Source organism: Fusarium coffeatum (assembly GCF_003316985.1).
Source record: "Fusarium coffeatum strain FIESC_28 chromosome Unknown BRIP53273_contig_142, whole genome shotgun sequence".
NCBI classification, from domain to species: domain Eukaryota; kingdom Fungi; phylum Ascomycota; class Sordariomycetes; order Hypocreales; family Nectriaceae; genus Fusarium; species Fusarium coffeatum.
In genome coordinates, this window is record NW_022157935.1 from 292081 (window position 1) to 311788 (window position 19708).

Genomic DNA, 19708 nt, shown 5'->3' on the forward strand with positions numbered 1-19708 from the left:
GCGTGTGTGATCTCTCAGGTGACGACGTGGCCATGATTATCGGCATCTTATCTTGAGTCTCAATACTGTACTGTAGTATTCCGGTCAACAAACTGCCGCTGCCATTGTCCCAAGATGGATCACATCGTTATCAAAGAAACCTAAGTGAGTGGAGGTCGCGTGCTTATTAGCGGCAACGGGGAGTCTTACTCCACTGTTCTGCAGCCTGGGACTGCTTTTAGAGGATCCATCCATCCATTCATCCAAGACCGAGACCAAGACCAAAAGGCATGTGGAAGTGCAAGAGGAATTTTGCTTGTAACGACGTCTGGGTAACCAGGCAATGGAAGCTTCTATGGCAACAAGGAAATTACAATGACTTCTTTGTCATGTTGATCCCTTTTCATTGTCTGCTCGGTCTTCTCCGTCTCCTACAGGTACTGACCTCCACTCTTTTGCTGTACTGTAACTGTAACCATAACCGCAGCAAAATACAGTGGACAGGCGATCACAGAGTGGACACCTCAAGCCTACATAAGCCGAACAAGACGCCTCACTTTGTGCCAGCTCCTCAGTCTCAGCCCAGGTTTCTTTGGATGCTAATGCACCAACTGAATCAGCAACTTTTATCACGTCATTGGGCACAAGACACCTTCAAACTTTAACTACCTATCAATTCCCAACCTCCATCTGTCCAGTTGTTCTTCGGTCTAGTCTACTCTAGTCTAATCTCCTCACATCCTCTCTCGTCTAGAAGCAAAGGAACCGCATTTTCTCGCCAATTCTTGACCCCCTGCAAGACCCTGAAGATGGAACCACCTGTTAGCGCCGCGCCATGCTCGATCTGCTTGCTTATTCCCCGTCTCTTTTCCTGCTGACGGGTTATCCGCATCGACTCGCTAGTCTCAGACGCCATTGATGATTCATTCCAGAAGCACATTGTGAATAGACAGTTGAACGGGGCAACCAGATGAACCTTGAATCTGAAACATAGCTAATTGTTCTTGAAATGAGTCGACAAATCCCATTCTTATTGCACATTTGTTATCGTAATCCCGGACTTGCGCATAAAGTTTCGATCTTCGTGGCAGAGCTACCCTATATCATAACATTGGTCGATCACTAACCTTCACTTTTTGCCCAAAACAAATGATTTTCTAAATAAAGCTGAGCCTGGTAAAGTATGATGAACTCCACGTTCTCAGATATGTAACGACCCGTATAATTCATGATCTTCATCAATTGCCGATGATCTTCCTGCTGCATGATGATCCCTGTCGTAAGGTTGAAAGCTGATAGCGTCTCCATACACAACCAAATGCCGAACCCACCTTCAGCGACGAAGATCACGGTTGAAACATGTGACTACTTTGACGCCCATCTCACTCATGGAACTACGCGCAAGAGTGCCATCAACAACGGAATACGCCATTAATTCTGGGGTTTGGCTGCCAACGTGATATTATCTCCAGGATCAATTGATATCACTAGTCGGACACTCAAAGTAGCAAATCTGGGAAAACTTCTGGAGTAGGGAAGTTCAATGTTGCTGTGATAAGATAAGCTTGCATGGAAATGAGACTAAGAAGAAAGACTAGTCTTCATCACCGGATATTTTGACAGGAGTGGCCGGCAACCTAGTTCCCAACATAGACAGCCATTAGGAGACCCCCAGAATATGGAATCGTCGAAAGCTTGAAGCCATTCGCAGAGTCGTTCAAGTAAGCCATGAGATCCTTATAGCCCGACTTGGCAGCCTCCGTGTTATCTACCACGACTGTAGCACCTGGCTTCATGCGAGGCTTCACAAGCTTAAGCGTAGGCAGAGCCAGCGGGGTCCAGACTACAACTCGATCAGTAACGTTTTTCAAATAGAAACTTTCAGCAGATAAGAATTTACTGTCGAGAAGCAAGAAATCTACTTCCTCCGGCAAGTCCGTCTTGAGCGTCTCACGCAAGTCTCCCTCTCGTAATTCAATAAACTTCTCAATACCATCCCCCGCTTGACTCCAATACTCGCGAGCCCGAGCAGCCTTGGTGGGTTCGTTCTCTGTAGCAATGACCTTGCCTGGCTGCGAACCAGAGTTCTGCGCAACTGCCAGAGCTAGATAGATAGTGCTGAGGCCAAAGGATGTTCCTGCTTCAACGACGAAGCGGGCCTTCATGGAACGCAGCAGGAGATAGACGAAGGCGCACTTGTCAGGATCAAGAGCGACGAACTTGTCAAGAGCGGTAGATGCTGGACCATCTGTGCTGACGTAGGCTGGCTCATCGAGAGCTTGCTTGTGAAGATTGCGAAGGAGATCGATGGTCTTTGAGCTCGCGGCTATAGAAGCCAGAGTCGTCTCGATAACAGAGTAGTCAGGCATTGTGCGTTTTAAAACTAGAGGCGAAGTCTGATATTGAAATCAGAGATACTATTCAGACTCGGGGTGAAGACTGAGTTTTATATAATTCAATGATAGCACTGTCAGACAAGATGCAGTGTCTGCTTTGATATTGATATCAAAATGTGGAGCGAAAGTCTTGAAGAGGAGGAGAGTTAACCCCGCTCCTCGGCCTCAAGAACACTCATCGGCTTATAGAGTCATCCAGTTCCGAAGTCTCCGATGTTATACCATTCTGTGACTCACTTCGGCTTCAAACTCCACAAGATGGTTCCTTGAGAATAAATCACGAACTTCGGGCTTTTCATATCACCGACATATCGGTGATGTTGATCATGAGATTTTGATATTCTTGGCTGAGACTTGGGCAGAATTTGTGAATACTGACTATCGTACAGACCAGAGAACTCCAAGAATGGTTGAAAATCCTAGATAACTCACTCTACTTGGCGTATCATATGTCTCCTTTAATCTAACTGGGTATTGTCAAGATGATACTACACGAGTTGCTCCTGTTAAGCGCGGCCAATAATCGAAATTGATAGATTGTCTTGAAACATTGAACTGTGGTTCAAGATATCTGCCCTCAGCATTCATTTTTGTTGTTGTAGAATGCGGTCACAATAAACATAGGAAGGTCCTTGGGGGACAGCGAGCCGGTCTTTGACAGGAACATCGATGCTTGGATTAAAGACGATGCGTTGAAGCCTTTCTGTGACATTCGTTCGTCCTATACATAAAACCACTGAAATATGTAGCTCTGATTAGTCTCCTTTTGTTGAAACCGCAAGACTGCACCAAGGAACTAAATTGGTCGTCGTAGAGCCATGACTCAATAGGAGATGCTGCCGCCCACCGAGAGCAACAGTGTATGGCCTATTCAAACATGTCCATCACTAGCACGAATTGCATTCGTATCTTGGCCCGGCGTTTGAGACGTTAGTCGGCAACTGAGAGCATTGGCGAAAAGGGTGACATGGGACAGAGGCGTAATGGAAGCGGCTTGTGGGAGGACTTCCTCGGAGAACTCATCACAAGAGCGGTCGAGACCATTGCGGCTATAACATTGGCATCTTGGCTTTCAATGCTAGCTCCTATGACTGTAAGAGAATATAGATGTACGGACAATAGACCAGAATTGCGACTTCTTGGCCGAAAAAGGGGCGCATTAAGTGAAGGCCACGGTTGAGCCTGCCCAGCCTTGAAGCATCACGGTCAAGGCCGCTTCTAGACAAAAGAAAGCCTCGGGACTCAAAATTGAGGAGTTGTGTGCCATATCAAGCTAGCTGTTTAAGATCTCTTGACGTTATATGTGTCAGTGTCTTCTTCTGTTTCCAGACAATTCATCCAGTTTGGAAAGGATAATAGCCGCCGTATAATCTATTGGCGCGCCTGCCTTTTTGACATAGGAGAAACATTCACAGCGGAATTTGTGTTCCAAGCCACAGGCGAAAGCCGTGATAAATTCTAGGATAGAAGATCACCTGCTGTTGTCGGTCTTGAGACCCCTGTCTGCCTTGTCCTTCATTTCTCGTTCCTGGGTATAGTCTCAGGTACGGAGTAACCCATATAGACTTGGCACGAAGACATATAGAACTGTATAGACCAATAGAGTGAAACCATGCGTCTATTGAACGCGTGTATACTGCAGTCCAGTGCTGAAGTGGTCTTAATATCCGTTGATCTCCGCCCCGAGCCGACTTAGTAGTGAAGGGAACTGTGTGACACATCACACGCACGCAATACTAGCTGAAGACGAGTAAACACATCATGTCAATTATGTAGTATCGTTTGACGGGAAAATTAAACAGATTTTCATAAGATCGAAACAGCTGCGCAATCACTTGCCGCTTTTCCGACTTCTCATGTCACTTTGGTGGTGGGAATCACTGGGCCTTTTGTGGGCGAAGTTAAGAGGGTATGTTATAGGACAAGGATCACTCTGTGTCAAGTGCTTCTTGAGACGATCCAGACTGTAGAGATGAGATTCTGCACGTTTCAAATCGTCATCGTTCTAAAACAAGAAGCCTCGATCGTCTTTGTGAGTGTCTGTTGTGCCAAAGTGGTGCATTATGTGTCAAGATACGAAGAGAGTAAAAGTGAATGAATGTTTATGACAAGAACCTGGAAAATGATTTGTTGTCTGAATAAACTTGGCAATCTATTAGACTTTACTCGGCGGCTCCACGTTGTGAAGTCAGTACGTAAGGCAAGTTGCTTTTTTGGAGTCGCTCCTTCCCTTATTCACAACCGTTGACAGTAACTAAATCATGTTTCTGAGAATGGAAGGCAGGTGACTTCCTCGCTCCCACCTACCGAAGTGTAAATCGCTTCAGCAAGTAAACAAACCATTGAGCTGCAACGCTACTGAAACATACAACGTCGACAACGGAACAGAGGTTATTCCCGAGCGAATTCATCACTGATCAAGTAACAGTCGCTTCGATTTGCCTTGCGTTTCAACGGCGCACAATCCACCATGGCCTTATCTAGTGTCATCTCGTCACAGGAATACCCGTACAAAAGTAACGACAGCAGACGAATTCCACTTTAATGCTGGTCTTGTTAGAGAAGGTCGATTTCTCCGAGCTGTCTCAAGATCGCTAATCACCTAGGGCCTTGGGGATTTGCCTTGCTTTAACGTCGAGCCACACCAAATCTCGACGCGAAAAACCCTGCCCTGGCCATCTTCGAGACACTATGGGCCCGTGACCTGCATAGAATCTTACCTATTCTATCCCCGACAGCCCGGGGTTGTTAACCCCCGCGATGTTCATCATCTGGTGTGTTCGGTCATCAGATACCCCTTCAGGAATGTCCATGTCCAGACAGCCCCTGGGTCATTTGTTAACGGTGAGTCTTCCCTACGCTAGACTGACTTGGCCCTGAACAGATGCAAAACTTTTCTCCGACCAAGACAAACAGCACAAAGACACTGCCTTGCCTTGGACACGTACCACTCCAAATTCGGCCACAGATGGCGTTTGTCACCACCGGGCGCTTGGAGTAAGGGCTGTTTGAACACAAGACGCCGCGTGGTAAAAGCCTCCATGGACCAACCGAATCGACTCGTACCTTGCAGGTGCAGACGCCAAAGACTAGCGTTGCTGTTTCAAACTTGAGATTGACAGGGGTAGTCCAGGGGCTACCAAGCGCCGATTCTTGCTTGGGTGGCTTGAAAGGCGAGATGGGCTTGGCTGGTTTCCAATGGGTGGATACTCGGTAATGATGTGACATTGGAGTTTTGTGTTGGCCGCCAATTGCACTGCATTATCGAGGTTTTCTACAACGAGGCACAAAACAGTTGTGTTTTTTGATGGCTACGATGCGTAGTAATGTTTCTCGGCATCGTCCTTGGCTTGAGGCTTGGCCTTGTTGGTGCGGCTTCATCTCGACATGCGGATATCTGGGGTTGAACTGCAAAGACCAGCTGACAACACAACTAGCCAAGATCACGACTATCCTGAGGGAGGCACTTGGTTTTCGCTACTGACTACCCCTTGCTCAGGCCATCAAGATTAGCTCATCACTAATCTTGCCGCTTCAGGCACTAAGAGTACCGAACTGAATTGCTGGCCATCTACCGTAACAGGTGACGCGCTTACTATCAACTTTACAGTGGAGGCGGGTTTAGTTGTCTGCCATTGGTGGTGGTGATTGGGGCTGCCGTTTTTCGGCAACAGTAACGGTTCTTCTCGCCCAATGCTTTGCGGACGAGAGAAAGGGCCGCGCTGTTGTTACGGGCTACTTCGGTGTTTCTGAGAAACAACAGTCAAACACCAATCTTCGGTGTACCAATCAATCATGACCTTTGATCAGATGCCCTTACAGTTACAGACGCCGTTATGACTTCTTCAAAGCAGATATGGTTTCGTCCTCGGTTCACTGCCACTATAAGTGTGCCAGATATTTGTCTATATTCAGCTGATTTGAGTAAAGACGATGGGCGAACAGGCATATGCATTGACAAACCCACCTAGAAGAGGAAATCTTGAGGGTTCCAAGGGGTTCTTGGAGTCAGGCACTGGTGTTTGACTTGGCGACTATCGTCGTACAGGCTTCTATACACTAATAATACTAAACAATGCTTGGGGCCCTGGTCCCTGACGCCGAAACCTTGGGCCCACGGCCCCTAGCGCCTCATCCCCGCCATGGATCTTGCGGCTCCCTCCTGAAGCTTGATCTGAAATATCCAGGCCACCAGTCAGAAGCCTAGATGCTATTGTTGGATTTTCTCCTATTAAACCCACATCTCCCACCCATTGTCAGCTGCTGGACGGCCATTCTCATTCTATTGTTCGGGTTATTCATTGTTCGAAGACCTCTTTTTTGAGTCTTTTATTATTTTCTCATTCTTCCTTTCCCTATTTCCCTTTGCCTCTTTGTACTGCTAGTCAGTGTAAATTGGATTTAATCACTCTCATTTCATTGTTTATCCTGAACAGTGTATCGCGAGCTTGTGAACACTCTCACGACCGGTCCTTATTCAGAAAACACGAGAGGAGCGTTGATCGCCTCACTCCTCTTACAGCATTCTTTTATTGCTTTGTTTGCTAATTCAAAGCTCACCTTCCTTAAAATCCGACTTCGATTTATACGATCGAGTTCCCAACTGAGTGAAACGGCTGGAACCACTTCACATTTCTCTCACTTTAGAACAACTTTTCAAAGAACTTCAACCATAAACCGAACATTCAATTCATCATGGCTTTCCTAAAGACTTTCCTCGCCTCGCTGCTCGTTGCGGCCCCCTTGGCCACCGCCGCTCCCACTGGTATCGCCGACTCCCTCGGTGACATGGCCAACGCTGTTGGCAGCGATATTGGTAAAGGCCTTGGCGATGAACTCGACAAGAAGATGGGAATCAGTGCTTTCCTTCGACCTATGCTTAGCAACCCCGATGCTCTTAACATTGTTCCTAACTCATACATTGTTGTCTACAATGACACCTTCGACGAGGAGACCATCAGTGCTAAGGAGTTCTCCATCTCCTCCGCTATCAAGAAGCGAAACCTCAACAAGCGAAGCTCTGTCGGCAAGGCTATGTCCACTACCATCAAGTCCTTCCGCTTGAACACCTGGCGTGCTATGGCCCTTGATGCCGACGACATGATGGTCCAGGATCTCTGGAACTCTGACGAGGTTGCTTACATCGAGGCCGACACCCGTGTTCAGCTCAACGCCGCTATTGCTCAAGTCAACGCTCCTCCTGGCCTCGACCGCCTCTCTTCCTCCAAGGCCAACGCCGAGACCTACGTCTTCGACGACTCAGCTGGTGAGGGTATCACTGCTTACGTTGTTGATACCGGTATCAAGGTCGACCACAGCGAATTCGAGGGCCGTGCCACTTTCGGCGGCAACTTCATTAACAATGTTGTAAGTATTACCCTGACTGCTTGGTCTTCACAAGAAGCATGATATTGACCAAATACAGGATGACGACGAGAACGGCCACGGTAGCCACGTTGCCGGAACCATTGGTGGTGCTACTTTCGGTGTTGCCAAGAAGGTCGACCTTGTTGCCGTCAAGGTCCTTGACGCCTCAGGTGGTGGTAGCAACTCTGGTGTTCTTCAGGGCATGCAGTTCGTCGTCGACGATGTCAAGAAGAACAACCGTGCTGGCAAGGCTGTTATGAACATGTCCCTTGGTGGTGACAAGTCCGAGGCTATCAACCGTGCTATCGAGGCTCTTTTCAAGGCCGGTGTTGTCCCCGTTGTGGCTGCTGGTAACGAGAACGTGAGTAAACATCAACCCCTCAACGTCACAATCATAACTAACAATCGTTACAGCGGGCTACTTCCCTGACTTCTCCTGGCTCTGCCCCCAACGCCATCACTGTCGGTGCCATCGATGCTACTAGTGACGAGCGTGCCGAATTCTCCAACTTTGGTCCTGAGGTCGACGTTTACGCCCCCGGTGTCGATGTCCTCAGTGTTGGTATCAAGTCTAACACTGACACTGCCACTCTTAGCGGTACCAGCATGGGTATGTTTTACTCCTAATCTTCCGAGACAAGTCTCATGCTAATAATTATCACAGCTTCCCCCCACGTTGCCGGTCTCGCTGCCTACCTCATGGGTTTCCAGCAGCTCGAGGGCCCCGAGCAGGTTGCCAGCCTCATCAAGAGCCTCGCCACCGAGAGCGGTGCCAAGGTCCGCAACAACGTCCGTGGCACCACCGACGGCATCGCCAACAACGGCAACCAATAGAAGCAACATCTCAACATCAATTAGGGAAATAGGGTTGAGGGAGAGCGACAATTTTTCTTTATATCATAAAACATATTTCAGGATACTTGGATTTAGTTAACCACACATACCTGACCCATCTACCCCTCTTGTGTGTATGTGTGGGATGTAATACAGGGTGCATTTATGAATGGCCTCATGTCATATGCACCAGGAGTTTTCATTTTTGAAACGAGCGCATTTGTTACTATAGACGGATGGTACTTAACGATATCATAGACCTTCTGAATAACCACTTTGGAATCTCCAAACAAGACGTGATACACTATGTAACAGTTTGACTTTCGGGAATCAGAGATCCGGCGGATTAACAAAGCGAAAGACTGTTCCTGCAGCAGCCCGTGCCTCAAAAATAGCACGATGTAACCTTTGGCGCCAGACACCCCTGAATGATGGGAAGGCCCGTCAACAGCAGATCAGCCAAGGCATGGGCCAGCTATACGTAGCGTCACATCACGTCGCACCAAGACAGTAAAGATGAAACCATGTCTGAACGCATGTCATGCCTTAGAAGTTGCGCTAGGGTCCCCAAAGAAGGAAGAATCGTCAAACAGAATTTTCATGGATATAAATTAAAAGGTTTACAAATAAGTATTGAAATGTATGCCCGCCACCACCGGCCTATTGCGCTGTTTAGAGTCGCGAAAGACTTGTGGCGTTGACGTCGCCTCGCGGCGGAAACCAAGAGCAAGAGATTTAATTTACGCACTTCTTCGGCGCAACCATAGTCATGGAAAGACTAGATTGTAATTTGACATCCGTGCGGGTGTTTTTGAGACAAGAAACAGTCACCAGAAATGTTAGGAACGGGGGACAAGACTGAAATGGCAACGCGGGCTGTATCGCGCGTTGCCGGTAGTATTAACAATAGTGTAAGGCCCAGCACTGCGCTCAATGGGCTGGTCCCATCCAAAAAGGACTTGTGCTAAAGGGGGTATGTACGTTAGGATATCGTTAAAAAAAAGGTTGGTGCCGTGAAAGAAACATATACAAGTCGGCGCGCATTATACTACAATTCTTCGTGACCCGTGATGATGGGAGTGGCCTTCTCGCCACCCGGTAGGAAGACGCTGGCTTCCTTAAAGATATGATCGAACCTGGCTCCAAAGAACCAAGCGGTACCAAGCTGGAGAGGGAATGTCAGTTCAGTCCGGCTCTAGGAGCAAGAGGATTGCGTACCATGATACCCGCAATGCAGACCAGAGCTGCCATGACAACACCGAAGAGAACAACTGCCTCGCCAGCATCCATAGTGGGCTCCTTGTTTTGCGCTTGGTTTTGCACAAGAGTAAGCTTCTTGGGATCTTGTTTGGGGAAAAGAGTCTCAATGAATTGCTCGATCTATTGTTTGTTAGCGAGGGAAGCTTATGGTTAGAGTCAGATACATACCTTTGCACATTGAGCACTGATGGCAAGGAAGTTGGGGTCGCGGGGGTCGTTCTTCTTGGCGATTATTCGAGCATATCGCTTGAAGACCTCGCAAACGGTGTAGAGGTTTTGTGTGCACTCGAACATGATCTTGCAGGCGTCACCCTTTGTGATCTTAACGTTTCTCTTGAGCACATCAGGGTTGCGGAAGACAAGTTCAAGTGTCGCGATAGCCATGCCCTGAGGAATAGCGACGAAGTTGAAAACACTTTGGTCCTTAATGCCAGCCATGTAGAAGAGACACTCTTCACTGTGCTTCAGAGCGTCGAGCACCATGTGGGAAACACACTCAAGAGCCTTGGTTTCTTGCTTGGGATCGAATAAATCTTCCCACTTATCCACGTGCTGGCTCCAGATCTCCTTGGGGTACCATCTTCGACCATCTTGCCAATCCTCGTGAATGTCTCGGATGATGTTCGTCTTCTGGAGGAATTGACCCATCGACTCGGTGAGAGAAGGTCGCTCGGCAAGCTTGGGGTTAGCAAGCTCCGACTCGACGAAAAGGCGTGTTAGACCTTCACCGACAAGTCCGGCAACGTAATGGCAGTACAATTCGTACTCCTCGATCGTTTGCACACCGTTCTTAATCATCTCCTCGTTCTCAGCGTAGTCAGCCATACCGTTGCCCATCTTGCGAGTCATATCCTTGATGATCTCATGATAGGGGGCCTTGATCTTCTTGAGCTCGGTAATAACAACATCAAAGTGTTCCAACAACTCCTTGTCCTTCTCTTGACTCTCGTGGAATTGCCAACCGTCCTCTTCCATGGTGATATGGAAGTTTCGCAGAAGGGGAACCTTCTTGCTCAGGGGTAGGGTCATATCATCCTCGATGGTGTCCAGACCACGGAGGCAGAGGTAGAAGAGGGTGATGGGGACGAGGAGTTCGTGGTTAAGCTCTTGAATGACAGCCGCAAAACTTCGACTTGTCAGGTTGAGGTAACGGAAGCATTCTTGCAGCTCTGGTGACTCTGTGCTGGGATCGCGCTCGTGGACGGGATCATGCCAGACCTTCCTAAGGCGCCATTAGTCAAGTTCTTGGTAGGCGAGGACCTGAACAGTATAGACTTACCATTGAATAATGGATCGGAGCTGGTAAGGGTGTAGGAGGTAGTAAAGGTAACCCATCTTGGCGGCGGCGTGAGGGGGTAGGGGGTTAAGCTAGAGAGGTAAAGGTTGAGCGTGTGAGAGGATGGAGAAACAGTGCACGTCTTATTACAGTCGTGCAGAGTCTTTAAAACGGGAGGTAGAAAAGGTTATATACCAATTCAGTTACGACCAGGTCCCGGAAACGTCTTGTGGTGTTTTTGCTACCACAAGATGATTGGAAGAAGAGGAAAAGAAAGAAGACAGATAGATGTGAGAAGCAAAATGGACTGGTTGACCTCCGCTCCGGATAAATCCACAATATGCAAGAGCTCAATTTCTCACCTTGGACTGTGGATGAGGCTGATCCTTGTAGAACGATACGAGTAAAGCTCAAGCGCCCCGATATATGCATTCACTGTCGTATTCGGATCCGACATCCATTAGCAGTTCAGCAAAGTTCCTTACCCCCAACTCAATTCCAAGTTAAATTAAGGTAACTTATGCAACAACTGAGAATAACCCAAGATCTTGATCCGATCTCGAGCTTGGTGTCGACCGGTTTGTGATATCGACATTGCCCGGATTCACTTTGACTGCCGGTCCGGACACCGCAGTTTTGACAACCGACCCGAGGAGAAACATCCAAGGGAGCTAGCCTTACCCTGGTCAGACAGACCCTGAAAATTGAAACATTCCGAGCATAAACATTTGTCTGTCATGATGTCTTCTGCATCGATGTGGTTGCTTTATACGCATCTTACCAAGTTCTGTATTTCCCACCGCTGGATGACCCAGACTACAATGAGGATACACTAATAGACATGCAAAATGCATGATGCGAAGGACCTTAATGGCTTGAGTCTCACCATATAGTCTTGTACGAGGAGCTATCCATTAAGTTTTGAGCCAACTGCAACGGACCCCTATGCATGTAGACGATCCGGCCACCCTGACCGCCCTCCCGGATTTACCCAAAGCACAGTCTACGCCTTGACTAGACTATCTAGCTAGGTCGGTCAGGATTGGACGCTTTCGACATGGCATTTGGTAATCTCGATTCTGGAAGAGGTTGCAGTGGTCACGGGAAATTACACTGTCGAATGCTTGTCATCTGCCACTTGGAAAGAAACAAGGGCCAATGAGGTACAACCTTTGATCGAACTTCTGTACCAAAGCTTTGCTTTGTACTTGTGTCATACTGTACACGCTCATTAATCTCTTATCTGCCGCTATCATTCGAGTCTTATATTGAAATGTAGATGCGCATGCGAACCGGCGATGGAAAGCTAGAGCTCATCGTGACTGGTGTACTCTTTCATAAAACATGTGTCTGTTGGTGAGGTTTGCGCTGACAGGAGGTCGTAATAGAGAGCTTGGGATATCACCAGTTATAATAAGTAGCTTCATCGATAAGATTTGGTTGCCAACTTTGATTGGAAAGAGTATCCATAAGATTTTGTCAACTTCCCCTTTACTTATTGTCTTGGTCACTTTTCTACAAAGTCGTGGTATTCACTTACACCTAGGTACCTGCTTGTGATAGGTATAGTCCTGCCAGAGCTCTGGGTTATTATCGGCTCATGAAACCAAAGGAGAATCTTGATATTATGGTTCAAAATTGTGGAACATGATGAATATGACGATTAGGTATGTGCAATAGTAATTGGATATGCCGTATTATCACAAGATATCCGTAGTTTCTTCATTAATTAACAACCTAGTTTATCCTTGAAAGTTGACGTGGTAAAAAGAGGCGCTGCTTTAACTGCCCAGACACTGCCCCACCATTACGTAGACCCTAATGACACCAAGACCCCTCCCTCCTACTAGCTCGACTCGACCTAAAGTTAGACTGGGCTGCGCTGGGCATGAAGCCTGTAAGGTAAAGAACCCCAGAGAAGGGAAAGTTTCTTAGGTCAAGTCAGGTTCATACCAGGAAAATTCCGCCAAGCCAAGACAAGACTGAGCGGGCAGGCGGTCATTTTAGGCAATCCGACGCCATCATCAATCGACATTTCCATTTCTTGCTTGCTACAGTGACTGGGATTACTCTTTTTTTCTTCCCTTTCATACTAAAATACCCAAATCACCACTCACCTACCCAAGGTATCTAGTTCACATCCAAATATCAGTCTAGAACCGGGAAACACAATCCATCATGGTTGTCGATACCGCCTATTACGACACCTTGGGCGTCCAGCCCACAGCCACCGAGCTGGAGATCAAGAAGGCTTATCGAAAGAAGGCTATTGTCCATCACCCAGGTTCGTTAACCTCGCGACTTGCTTACTGCTCCCCAAATTGACCATACGGTGCTCGACAGATAAGAATCCCGATGATCCCACCGCACACGAAAAGTTCCAGGCCATCGGTGAGGCCTATCAGGTCTTGTCCGATTCCGACTTACGAGCAGCATACGATAAATTTGGAAAGGAGTCTGCCAGGCCGCAGGAAGGCTTCGCCGATCCTGCTGAGTTCTTCAGCTCCATTTTCGGAGGCGAGGCCTTCGTTGACTGGATCGGCGAGATTAGTCTCATGAAGGACCTTACGGCGACTATGGACATCACAATGCAGGAGGAGGAGGCTGCTGCCGCTGAAGCTGCTGCTGAGGAAGCCGCCGCCGCCGAGGCCGCTGGAGAGGATTTCCCCGGAACCGAAGAGGCCAAGAAGGAGAGCATGAAGGACCAGGAGAAGAAGGCTGAGGAGAAGACCGCCGCTGAAGCTGAGCAACAAGCTGGCGCGCCTCCTCCACCTTACACTGCTGCTTCTGTCAGCGACGATAAGGAAACTAAGCCTGCTTCCCCTGCTGCTGCTCCCGCTGCGGCCGCTGCTCCTCCTCCTGCTGCTGGCCTCTCTGCCGACGCTCCTCAACGATCCGATGCCACATCCCCCGCCCCCTCGTCGAGCTCTCACAACCGAACACAGATCCCCCTCCGACCTGCATTGATGGACAAGTCCCATGAGGACCTTCTCGACGCCGAGACTAAGCGCGAACTTACAGAGGAGGAGCTCCAACAGAAGGAGAAGAAGAAGGGTGGCCTGACCAAGGAGCAGCGAGAGCAACTTGCAGCCTACGAGAAGGAACGCGCTAAGATCCGACAGGAGCGTGTCGATACACTCTCTAGGAAGCTTCTCGACCGACTTAGCGTTTGGACAGAGACTGACAAGGGTCCCGATGTAACCAGGGCATTCCAGGAGAAGATGCGTCTTGAAGTTGAGAACTTGAAGATGGAGTCTTTCGGTATTGATATTCTGCACGCCATCGGTCAAACTTACGTCTCAAAAGCCTCTGGCCTCCTCCGCAGCCAAAAGTTCTTCGGTATCGGCGGTTTCTTCAGCAGACTTCGTGACAAGGGCACACTTGTCAAGGAGACATGGAACACTATCAGCAGCGCTATCGACGCTCAGCAGACTATGGAGGACATGGCCAAGATGGAGCAGAAGGGTGGCGAGGACTGGACCGACGAGAAGCGTGCTGAGTACGAGAGACGTGTGACTGGCAAGATTCTTACTGCCGCATGGAGGGGAAGCAAGTTTGAGATTCAGAGCGTCCTGCGTGAGGTTTGCGACAGCATTCTGAACGACAAGAAGGTCCCCCTCAACAAACGACTAGAGCGCGCACAAGCTTTGGTTCTTATTGGTGACGTCTTTGTCAGGGTATGTCGAGAATTTCCAACTTTTACTCGATTTTGACTAACAATTCCTAGGCTGAACGATCCCCTGAAGAGGAAGGCGACTACCTGGTATTTGAGCAACTGGTCGCCGAGGCCGCTATGAAGAAGGACAAAGAGGAGGACCATAAGAAGAAGAAGGACCGCAAGTCTTTCCACAGCCACAGGGACAAGGAGCAAAAGGATAAGGAACCTGCTGCCTCGACACCCTGAGCTGCAGCAAAAAGCCGTTAAAACTTCCGATTTGGACAAGATCGTGTGAGAGCAAAGTTACACAGCAGGGAAACAGGACACCTGCGTGGCTGAGACATCGCGAGAAGGGTAGAAGATATCAATTTGAAGCAGGTTTGCTTGATGATCGGCAGACGGATGATAGGTATAGATGAGGACAACTGGCACTGGTTTAGATACAATTTTCATAACGCTATTCCCCCTTTGTTAATATGATCTTACAGCCACTTTGAGCCTTCTTCTTGATGAGCCCATAACGAATATAATAATTCTTCTCATTCTACATGTAGAAGGAAACATGGATGTAGGTAGGCGATGACTCATTACTTGCGATAGAGCATGTCGGCAAGGTCAACATCAATGTGAATGATCAATCATCAAAGAGGTACACCGCATGTGTATATAAAGTCAATGTGTGATGTGATGAAGAGCTTAAGGTTGAGTTGAAGATTGGAGCCATCTCCTAAAATTCTATGACCATTTCCTATTCTGACTACTTGATTTCTCAATTCCCTCTTTTCCAGTACATGAGAAGACACTATCACGAGGCGCACAAGCGATCCTCATAACAGGCTCTCGTCTCTGTAATTCCTCCAATGATTCCATCTCAGACTCGCCGGTTCTGGCGTGAAAACTTCCTCCGGGGTATCTGTTATACATAGTATGTATTCAAAAACAAAAACAATTGAAGCACAAATCTCTGCGACAAATGAAAAATTCAAAAAAGTACCCGATTCTCTGAAGGGTGTATGTGTATAATGTTGTCCAGGCCGATTGTTGTTTTGTTGTGGGGCTTCTCGTGGGAGAAGACAGGCGCATAAGATCGATTTGAAAGGTGGAATTGATGGTGCATAGTCATGGAGTCGCTGGCAAGCAAATCGCGGTTGAAAGAAACAAAGGAAAAACAAAAACGATCGCTTGCTTGCTCAACGCCTATTATGCATGCATGTTCTCATTCCATTGACTTCGTTGATCTTGAGATGGTGTTGTTTGTTGTGGTGCCCTGAGGCTTGGCTGGTGTGTATAGTCGAAAGAAGAGAAAAAGAAAATTCCGATGTTTTGTAGATTCGAAATGCCAATCTTAAAATGCTGTGATGGGTATTGAGGCTAATTATAAATGTCAAAGTGGTGTGGAGCGACACTAATTGCTGTCTGGCTGCAATTCGATGCCACTATCACGATCCTGGGAGCTCTTTTCCCAAGGCAGAGGAGGTTCATCTACTGGACTGCCAGGATCGGTTCCAAAATCGTCAACCTCGGACAGATCTTCATCGTCGTCATCATTCAGAGGAGGCAATATCTGGCCACCAAACTCAACGTCTGTGACACGGACCTTGTATTCCAAAGCCTTCTGGCCTTCCTTGATAAGAATCTCAGTCCAGTTGAGGCATCGCTTGATGCTCTGATTGATCTTTTGACTATCGACGAGAATATCGCGATGTTTAGACAAGTCGAGCTGGAGGCGATCCTCGTCCTTTTTCCGTCGCGCCATAGCCTTCTCCATAGCTTTCTCGTCACTGGGATCGAGAGCCTCGGGAGCTGAAATCGAATCAGTTGACAGGTCAGACTCGTCAAGCGAGTCCTCTTCTTCGTCTTCAGAAGGAGGTGCTGAGTCGTCCTCCTCGCTAAGATCGGAAAGACTGATAGGGGCATCCGTCAATGCTGCAGAGGTAACTCGGCTAGAGGCAGCTGAAGCAACGGCAGAAAGCCGACCTGACCTGGATAGTCGTCTGAACCGGCGAATCTCGGCCTGCTGCTTCCGCATTTGCCTTTCTAGCGTGCGATTTATAGCTTCGAGAGAGGCATTGGTGATTTCCAAGTCTTGCACCTTTCGTTCCCTTCGAGCATTAGCTACCAGATCGTTCACAGGCTCACCATGGCTGGACTTGGTAGGGCTTTGAAGGTCGGGCTGAGATCCCTCGTCTTGGGTGTCCTTTGCTTCCTCCTCTTCCTCTTCATCACTGAGATCCTCGGCCATTTGGAGAATCGATGCCATAGTGAAAGCTGGCTGTATCCCACCAGGGCTTCCGGGAGGCGAGAATTCATGCTGCCTTCGGCCCGGCGACATGGGCAGCCTAGGCGAATTAGAGTGATCAAAGTTCGGAACACTACCAGCTCTCGCATGGCCTCTATTTCTAGGGGCCGACTCGATGCTGACCCGTCTCTTTGCGGTTATAGATGCCGGGGGAGCTAATGGCGGTGGAGAAGCTATCTGGGGCGGTGACGCTACTTGCGGTCTGCCACTGAGTCCAGTTGCGCCCGGGTTCTTAAGAATAGAGGGATTTGGCTGAGCAATCTTGATAGGAGAGTGTGGTCTCGAGTTTTGCGAGCTGATCGAGTGCTCATTTGTTGAGCTGCTGGTACTTGGACGTTTGGACTGAAGTCTCGTGCTGGATGCGTTGGCTGATGTAGGTTTTAACTCAAGATCAGTGCCATTTGCATAAAAGAACTTTGAAGCTGAAGGCTCGGGCGCGGCATTGGATGCTGGAATATGCGGCGCAGTAGCAGGACTGGTGGCCTTTTTAAATTCCGAAGTGGCTTTACTGGCATGGAAGAAGTTGTTCGATTTTTGGGAGCCTAGCGAAGGACGGCCGCCGGAAGGTTGTGATGAAGGTGGTTTATCGCTAGCACGAAAGAATTTGGCATCTGGATCAGCAGGAGATTCAGCTCGAGATTCAGATCGAGACAGAGATTGCCTCCCTGTTGAATTCCAGGAGTTTCGAGGGTTCCAGCCCTCTTGGTCTAAACTTGGGGTCCCATTGGGAGTAGTAGTATTGCTATTGTGACGGCTTTGTCGACTGCCGGTTCGAGGAGTCACAGCACTTTCGTCTCGATGAGATGTGCCTGCGGACAGTCCTTGGGTCGATCTTCGAACTAGAGGAGGTGCACCTAACGTAGGACCCTTGGCTGCCGAAGCAATCTTGGGAGTCAAGGGCGTTCGTCCGACCGACTTTGCAGCAGCGGCGCTGAGTTGCGGGGGGCGGTGTCTCGATTCGCTAGGGGCCATTTTGGCGGTAGGAGGTGCGGAACTCGACGAGGTTGAGCGGGTCGAGGTGATTGTAGCGGTTACTGAAAGAACATGTTGTTGGCTCGGATCGTGGAAGCCAAGGGATGGCGACGTGCGAGTGTTGCCAGCCGAGGAGAATCGAGGACGAGCCTGAGCCTGAGCTTGTGCCTGAGCCTGGGTCTTTCCGGCAGGGGCCTGGGATCTTGTCTTTGGGAGTGGTTTAGAAGAAGTGACTAGTTTTTCGTTTGTCGATGGAGTAAGAGGACGTCGAGTATGAGGCTGAGAGGCTGTAAGACCCGGAGATGTAGGACGAGAGGATGACGAGTTGATGGTGTTTAGAGTGCGCATCCTGTCCGGTCCACGAGTTGGGTACAAGTCGGAGCGAGCGCCTCGAACTTCTGGGCGGGCTGGCTCAGGCTGAGATGACTGGTAGCGGGACAGAGCGGTGAACTCTCATTGGCTACCAGGCGAAACCGTAGCGAATCAGGTTAAGGGGACCTTCAGTAAATTGTGCTGGGCGATGGCCTGGAGCGCCTATGTTGCAGCGCTGATGATCACTAGAGCACTAGTGGTCTCTGGCTAATTAGAGTTCCAGCTCCAGTGTCGAGGCGACCACGTCAAAAAAGTAAACAAACAGCTGGAGGTCGAGAAATCAGAGACAAGGCAAGACAAGAGGCGGTGGGGTCAGTCGATTGTTGGATAAATGAAGTCTGGTGGCTTTCCTGTCCGAGGAACAAAGCGGGGGACGTTTTTCTTTTCTGTCTTGTGCTGCATGCAGGTGAGAGGATCCTGTTTCTGTGCAGCGAGCGTATAGAAATAAAGACGTTGTTCACCGCTAACGAGGAGCCGCGGTAGAAACAGAGATTGTCACAGTGGAGGTTTGATAGGTATGTATATAATTGGAGGAGTAATGTCAATGAGGCGAACGCAAGAGGAGTAAAAGGAAAAGAAGGGAGAGAAGAGTCACAATACGGCAAAAAGGACGGAGATGCTAGGGATATTGCTCCATAGATGCCTTGACGAGAAACTAGCGGGATGAAGGGATTGTGGTCATTCATCTCAGCCATGGGCAAGGTCAGGATAGGATGGGACCATCCTTGCTCAGCTTTCCTGTTCCCATTGCTCTCTTCATGAATCCGATCATGCTTACCGATTTCTGAATATTATTTTCATATACTTTGCATTCATGATTGTATACCGGGTTACATCTGTATGTCATGCTATTGATACACGTCTCATATGTGCTTCAATTGAGGACTTTGACTGGTTCTTATCGTCACGAAACATACCTGGCGGTCTGCATATGCCATGATAGGTTAGCTGCACAAGATTCAATTGTTTATCTTTCACAAATACAGATTCCCTATAAACTTGATCATAACTGTAGAACTACCTCGGGACAATAGTTATTCAATTCCCCTTTCTCATAACCCACTCTTATTACATTCTCATGTCAACCGAGAACATTGATCATGGAATGACCCCTGCTCGTGAGGTCCTCATCTCGTCCCCCGAAGGCCCTGGCCCCTGCCAAATACTTATGCTAGCTCTACGGCTGTCGATCGCAGGTTTGGTGGCATGACTCTGAGGGAACCGGGTTATTAACGTTAACATCGCTGTCATGCTTGAGTTAAAAGATATCAAGAAGTGGGCGTTCGTTACTCTTT

General features: G+C 48.5%; 5 protein-coding genes across 5 annotated transcripts; 2 read left to right on the forward strand and 3 right to left on the reverse strand.

Annotated features, from left to right (window-relative positions):
* Positions 1–1616: 1616 nt before the first annotated feature.
* Positions 1617–2348, reverse strand: FIESC28_06629 (uncharacterized protein; the record flags this gene model as incomplete). Its single annotated transcript, XM_031160772.1, has 1 exon — positions 1617–2348. One exon carries the CDS (start codon positions 2346–2348, stop codon positions 1617–1619), a length of 732 nt encoding a protein of 243 aa, XP_031015150.1.
* Positions 2349–7070: 4722 nt separating this feature from the next.
* Positions 7071–8576, forward strand: FIESC28_06630 (uncharacterized protein; the record flags this gene model as incomplete). The annotated part of the gene is made up of 4 exons (XM_031160773.1): positions 7071–7742; positions 7801–8103; positions 8157–8352; positions 8407–8576. 4 exons carry the CDS (start codon positions 7071–7073, stop codon positions 8574–8576), a joined length of 1341 nt encoding a protein of 446 aa, XP_031015151.1.
* Positions 8577–9624: 1048 nt separating this feature from the next.
* On the reverse strand, positions 9625–11171 carry FIESC28_06631 (uncharacterized protein; the record flags this gene model as incomplete). The annotated part of the gene is made up of 4 exons (XM_031160774.1): positions 9625–9741; positions 9795–9956; positions 10005–11058; positions 11116–11171. 4 exons carry the CDS (start codon positions 11169–11171, stop codon positions 9625–9627), a joined length of 1389 nt encoding a protein of 462 aa, XP_031015152.1.
* Positions 11172–13290: 2119 nt separating this feature from the next.
* On the forward strand, positions 13291–15016 carry FIESC28_06632 (uncharacterized protein; the record flags this gene model as incomplete). Its single annotated transcript, XM_031160775.1, has 3 exons — positions 13291–13396; positions 13456–14789; positions 14840–15016. The coding sequence occupies 3 exons, from the start codon at positions 13291–13293 to the stop codon at positions 15014–15016; spliced, it is 1617 nt and encodes a 538-aa protein (XP_031015153.1).
* Positions 15017–16175: 1159 nt separating this feature from the next.
* On the reverse strand, positions 16176–18389 carry FIESC28_06633 (uncharacterized protein; the record flags this gene model as incomplete). The annotated part of the gene is made up of 1 exon (XM_031160776.1): positions 16176–18389. One exon carries the CDS (start codon positions 18387–18389, stop codon positions 16176–16178), a length of 2214 nt encoding a protein of 737 aa, XP_031015154.1.
* Positions 18390–19708: the final 1319 nt, after the last annotated feature.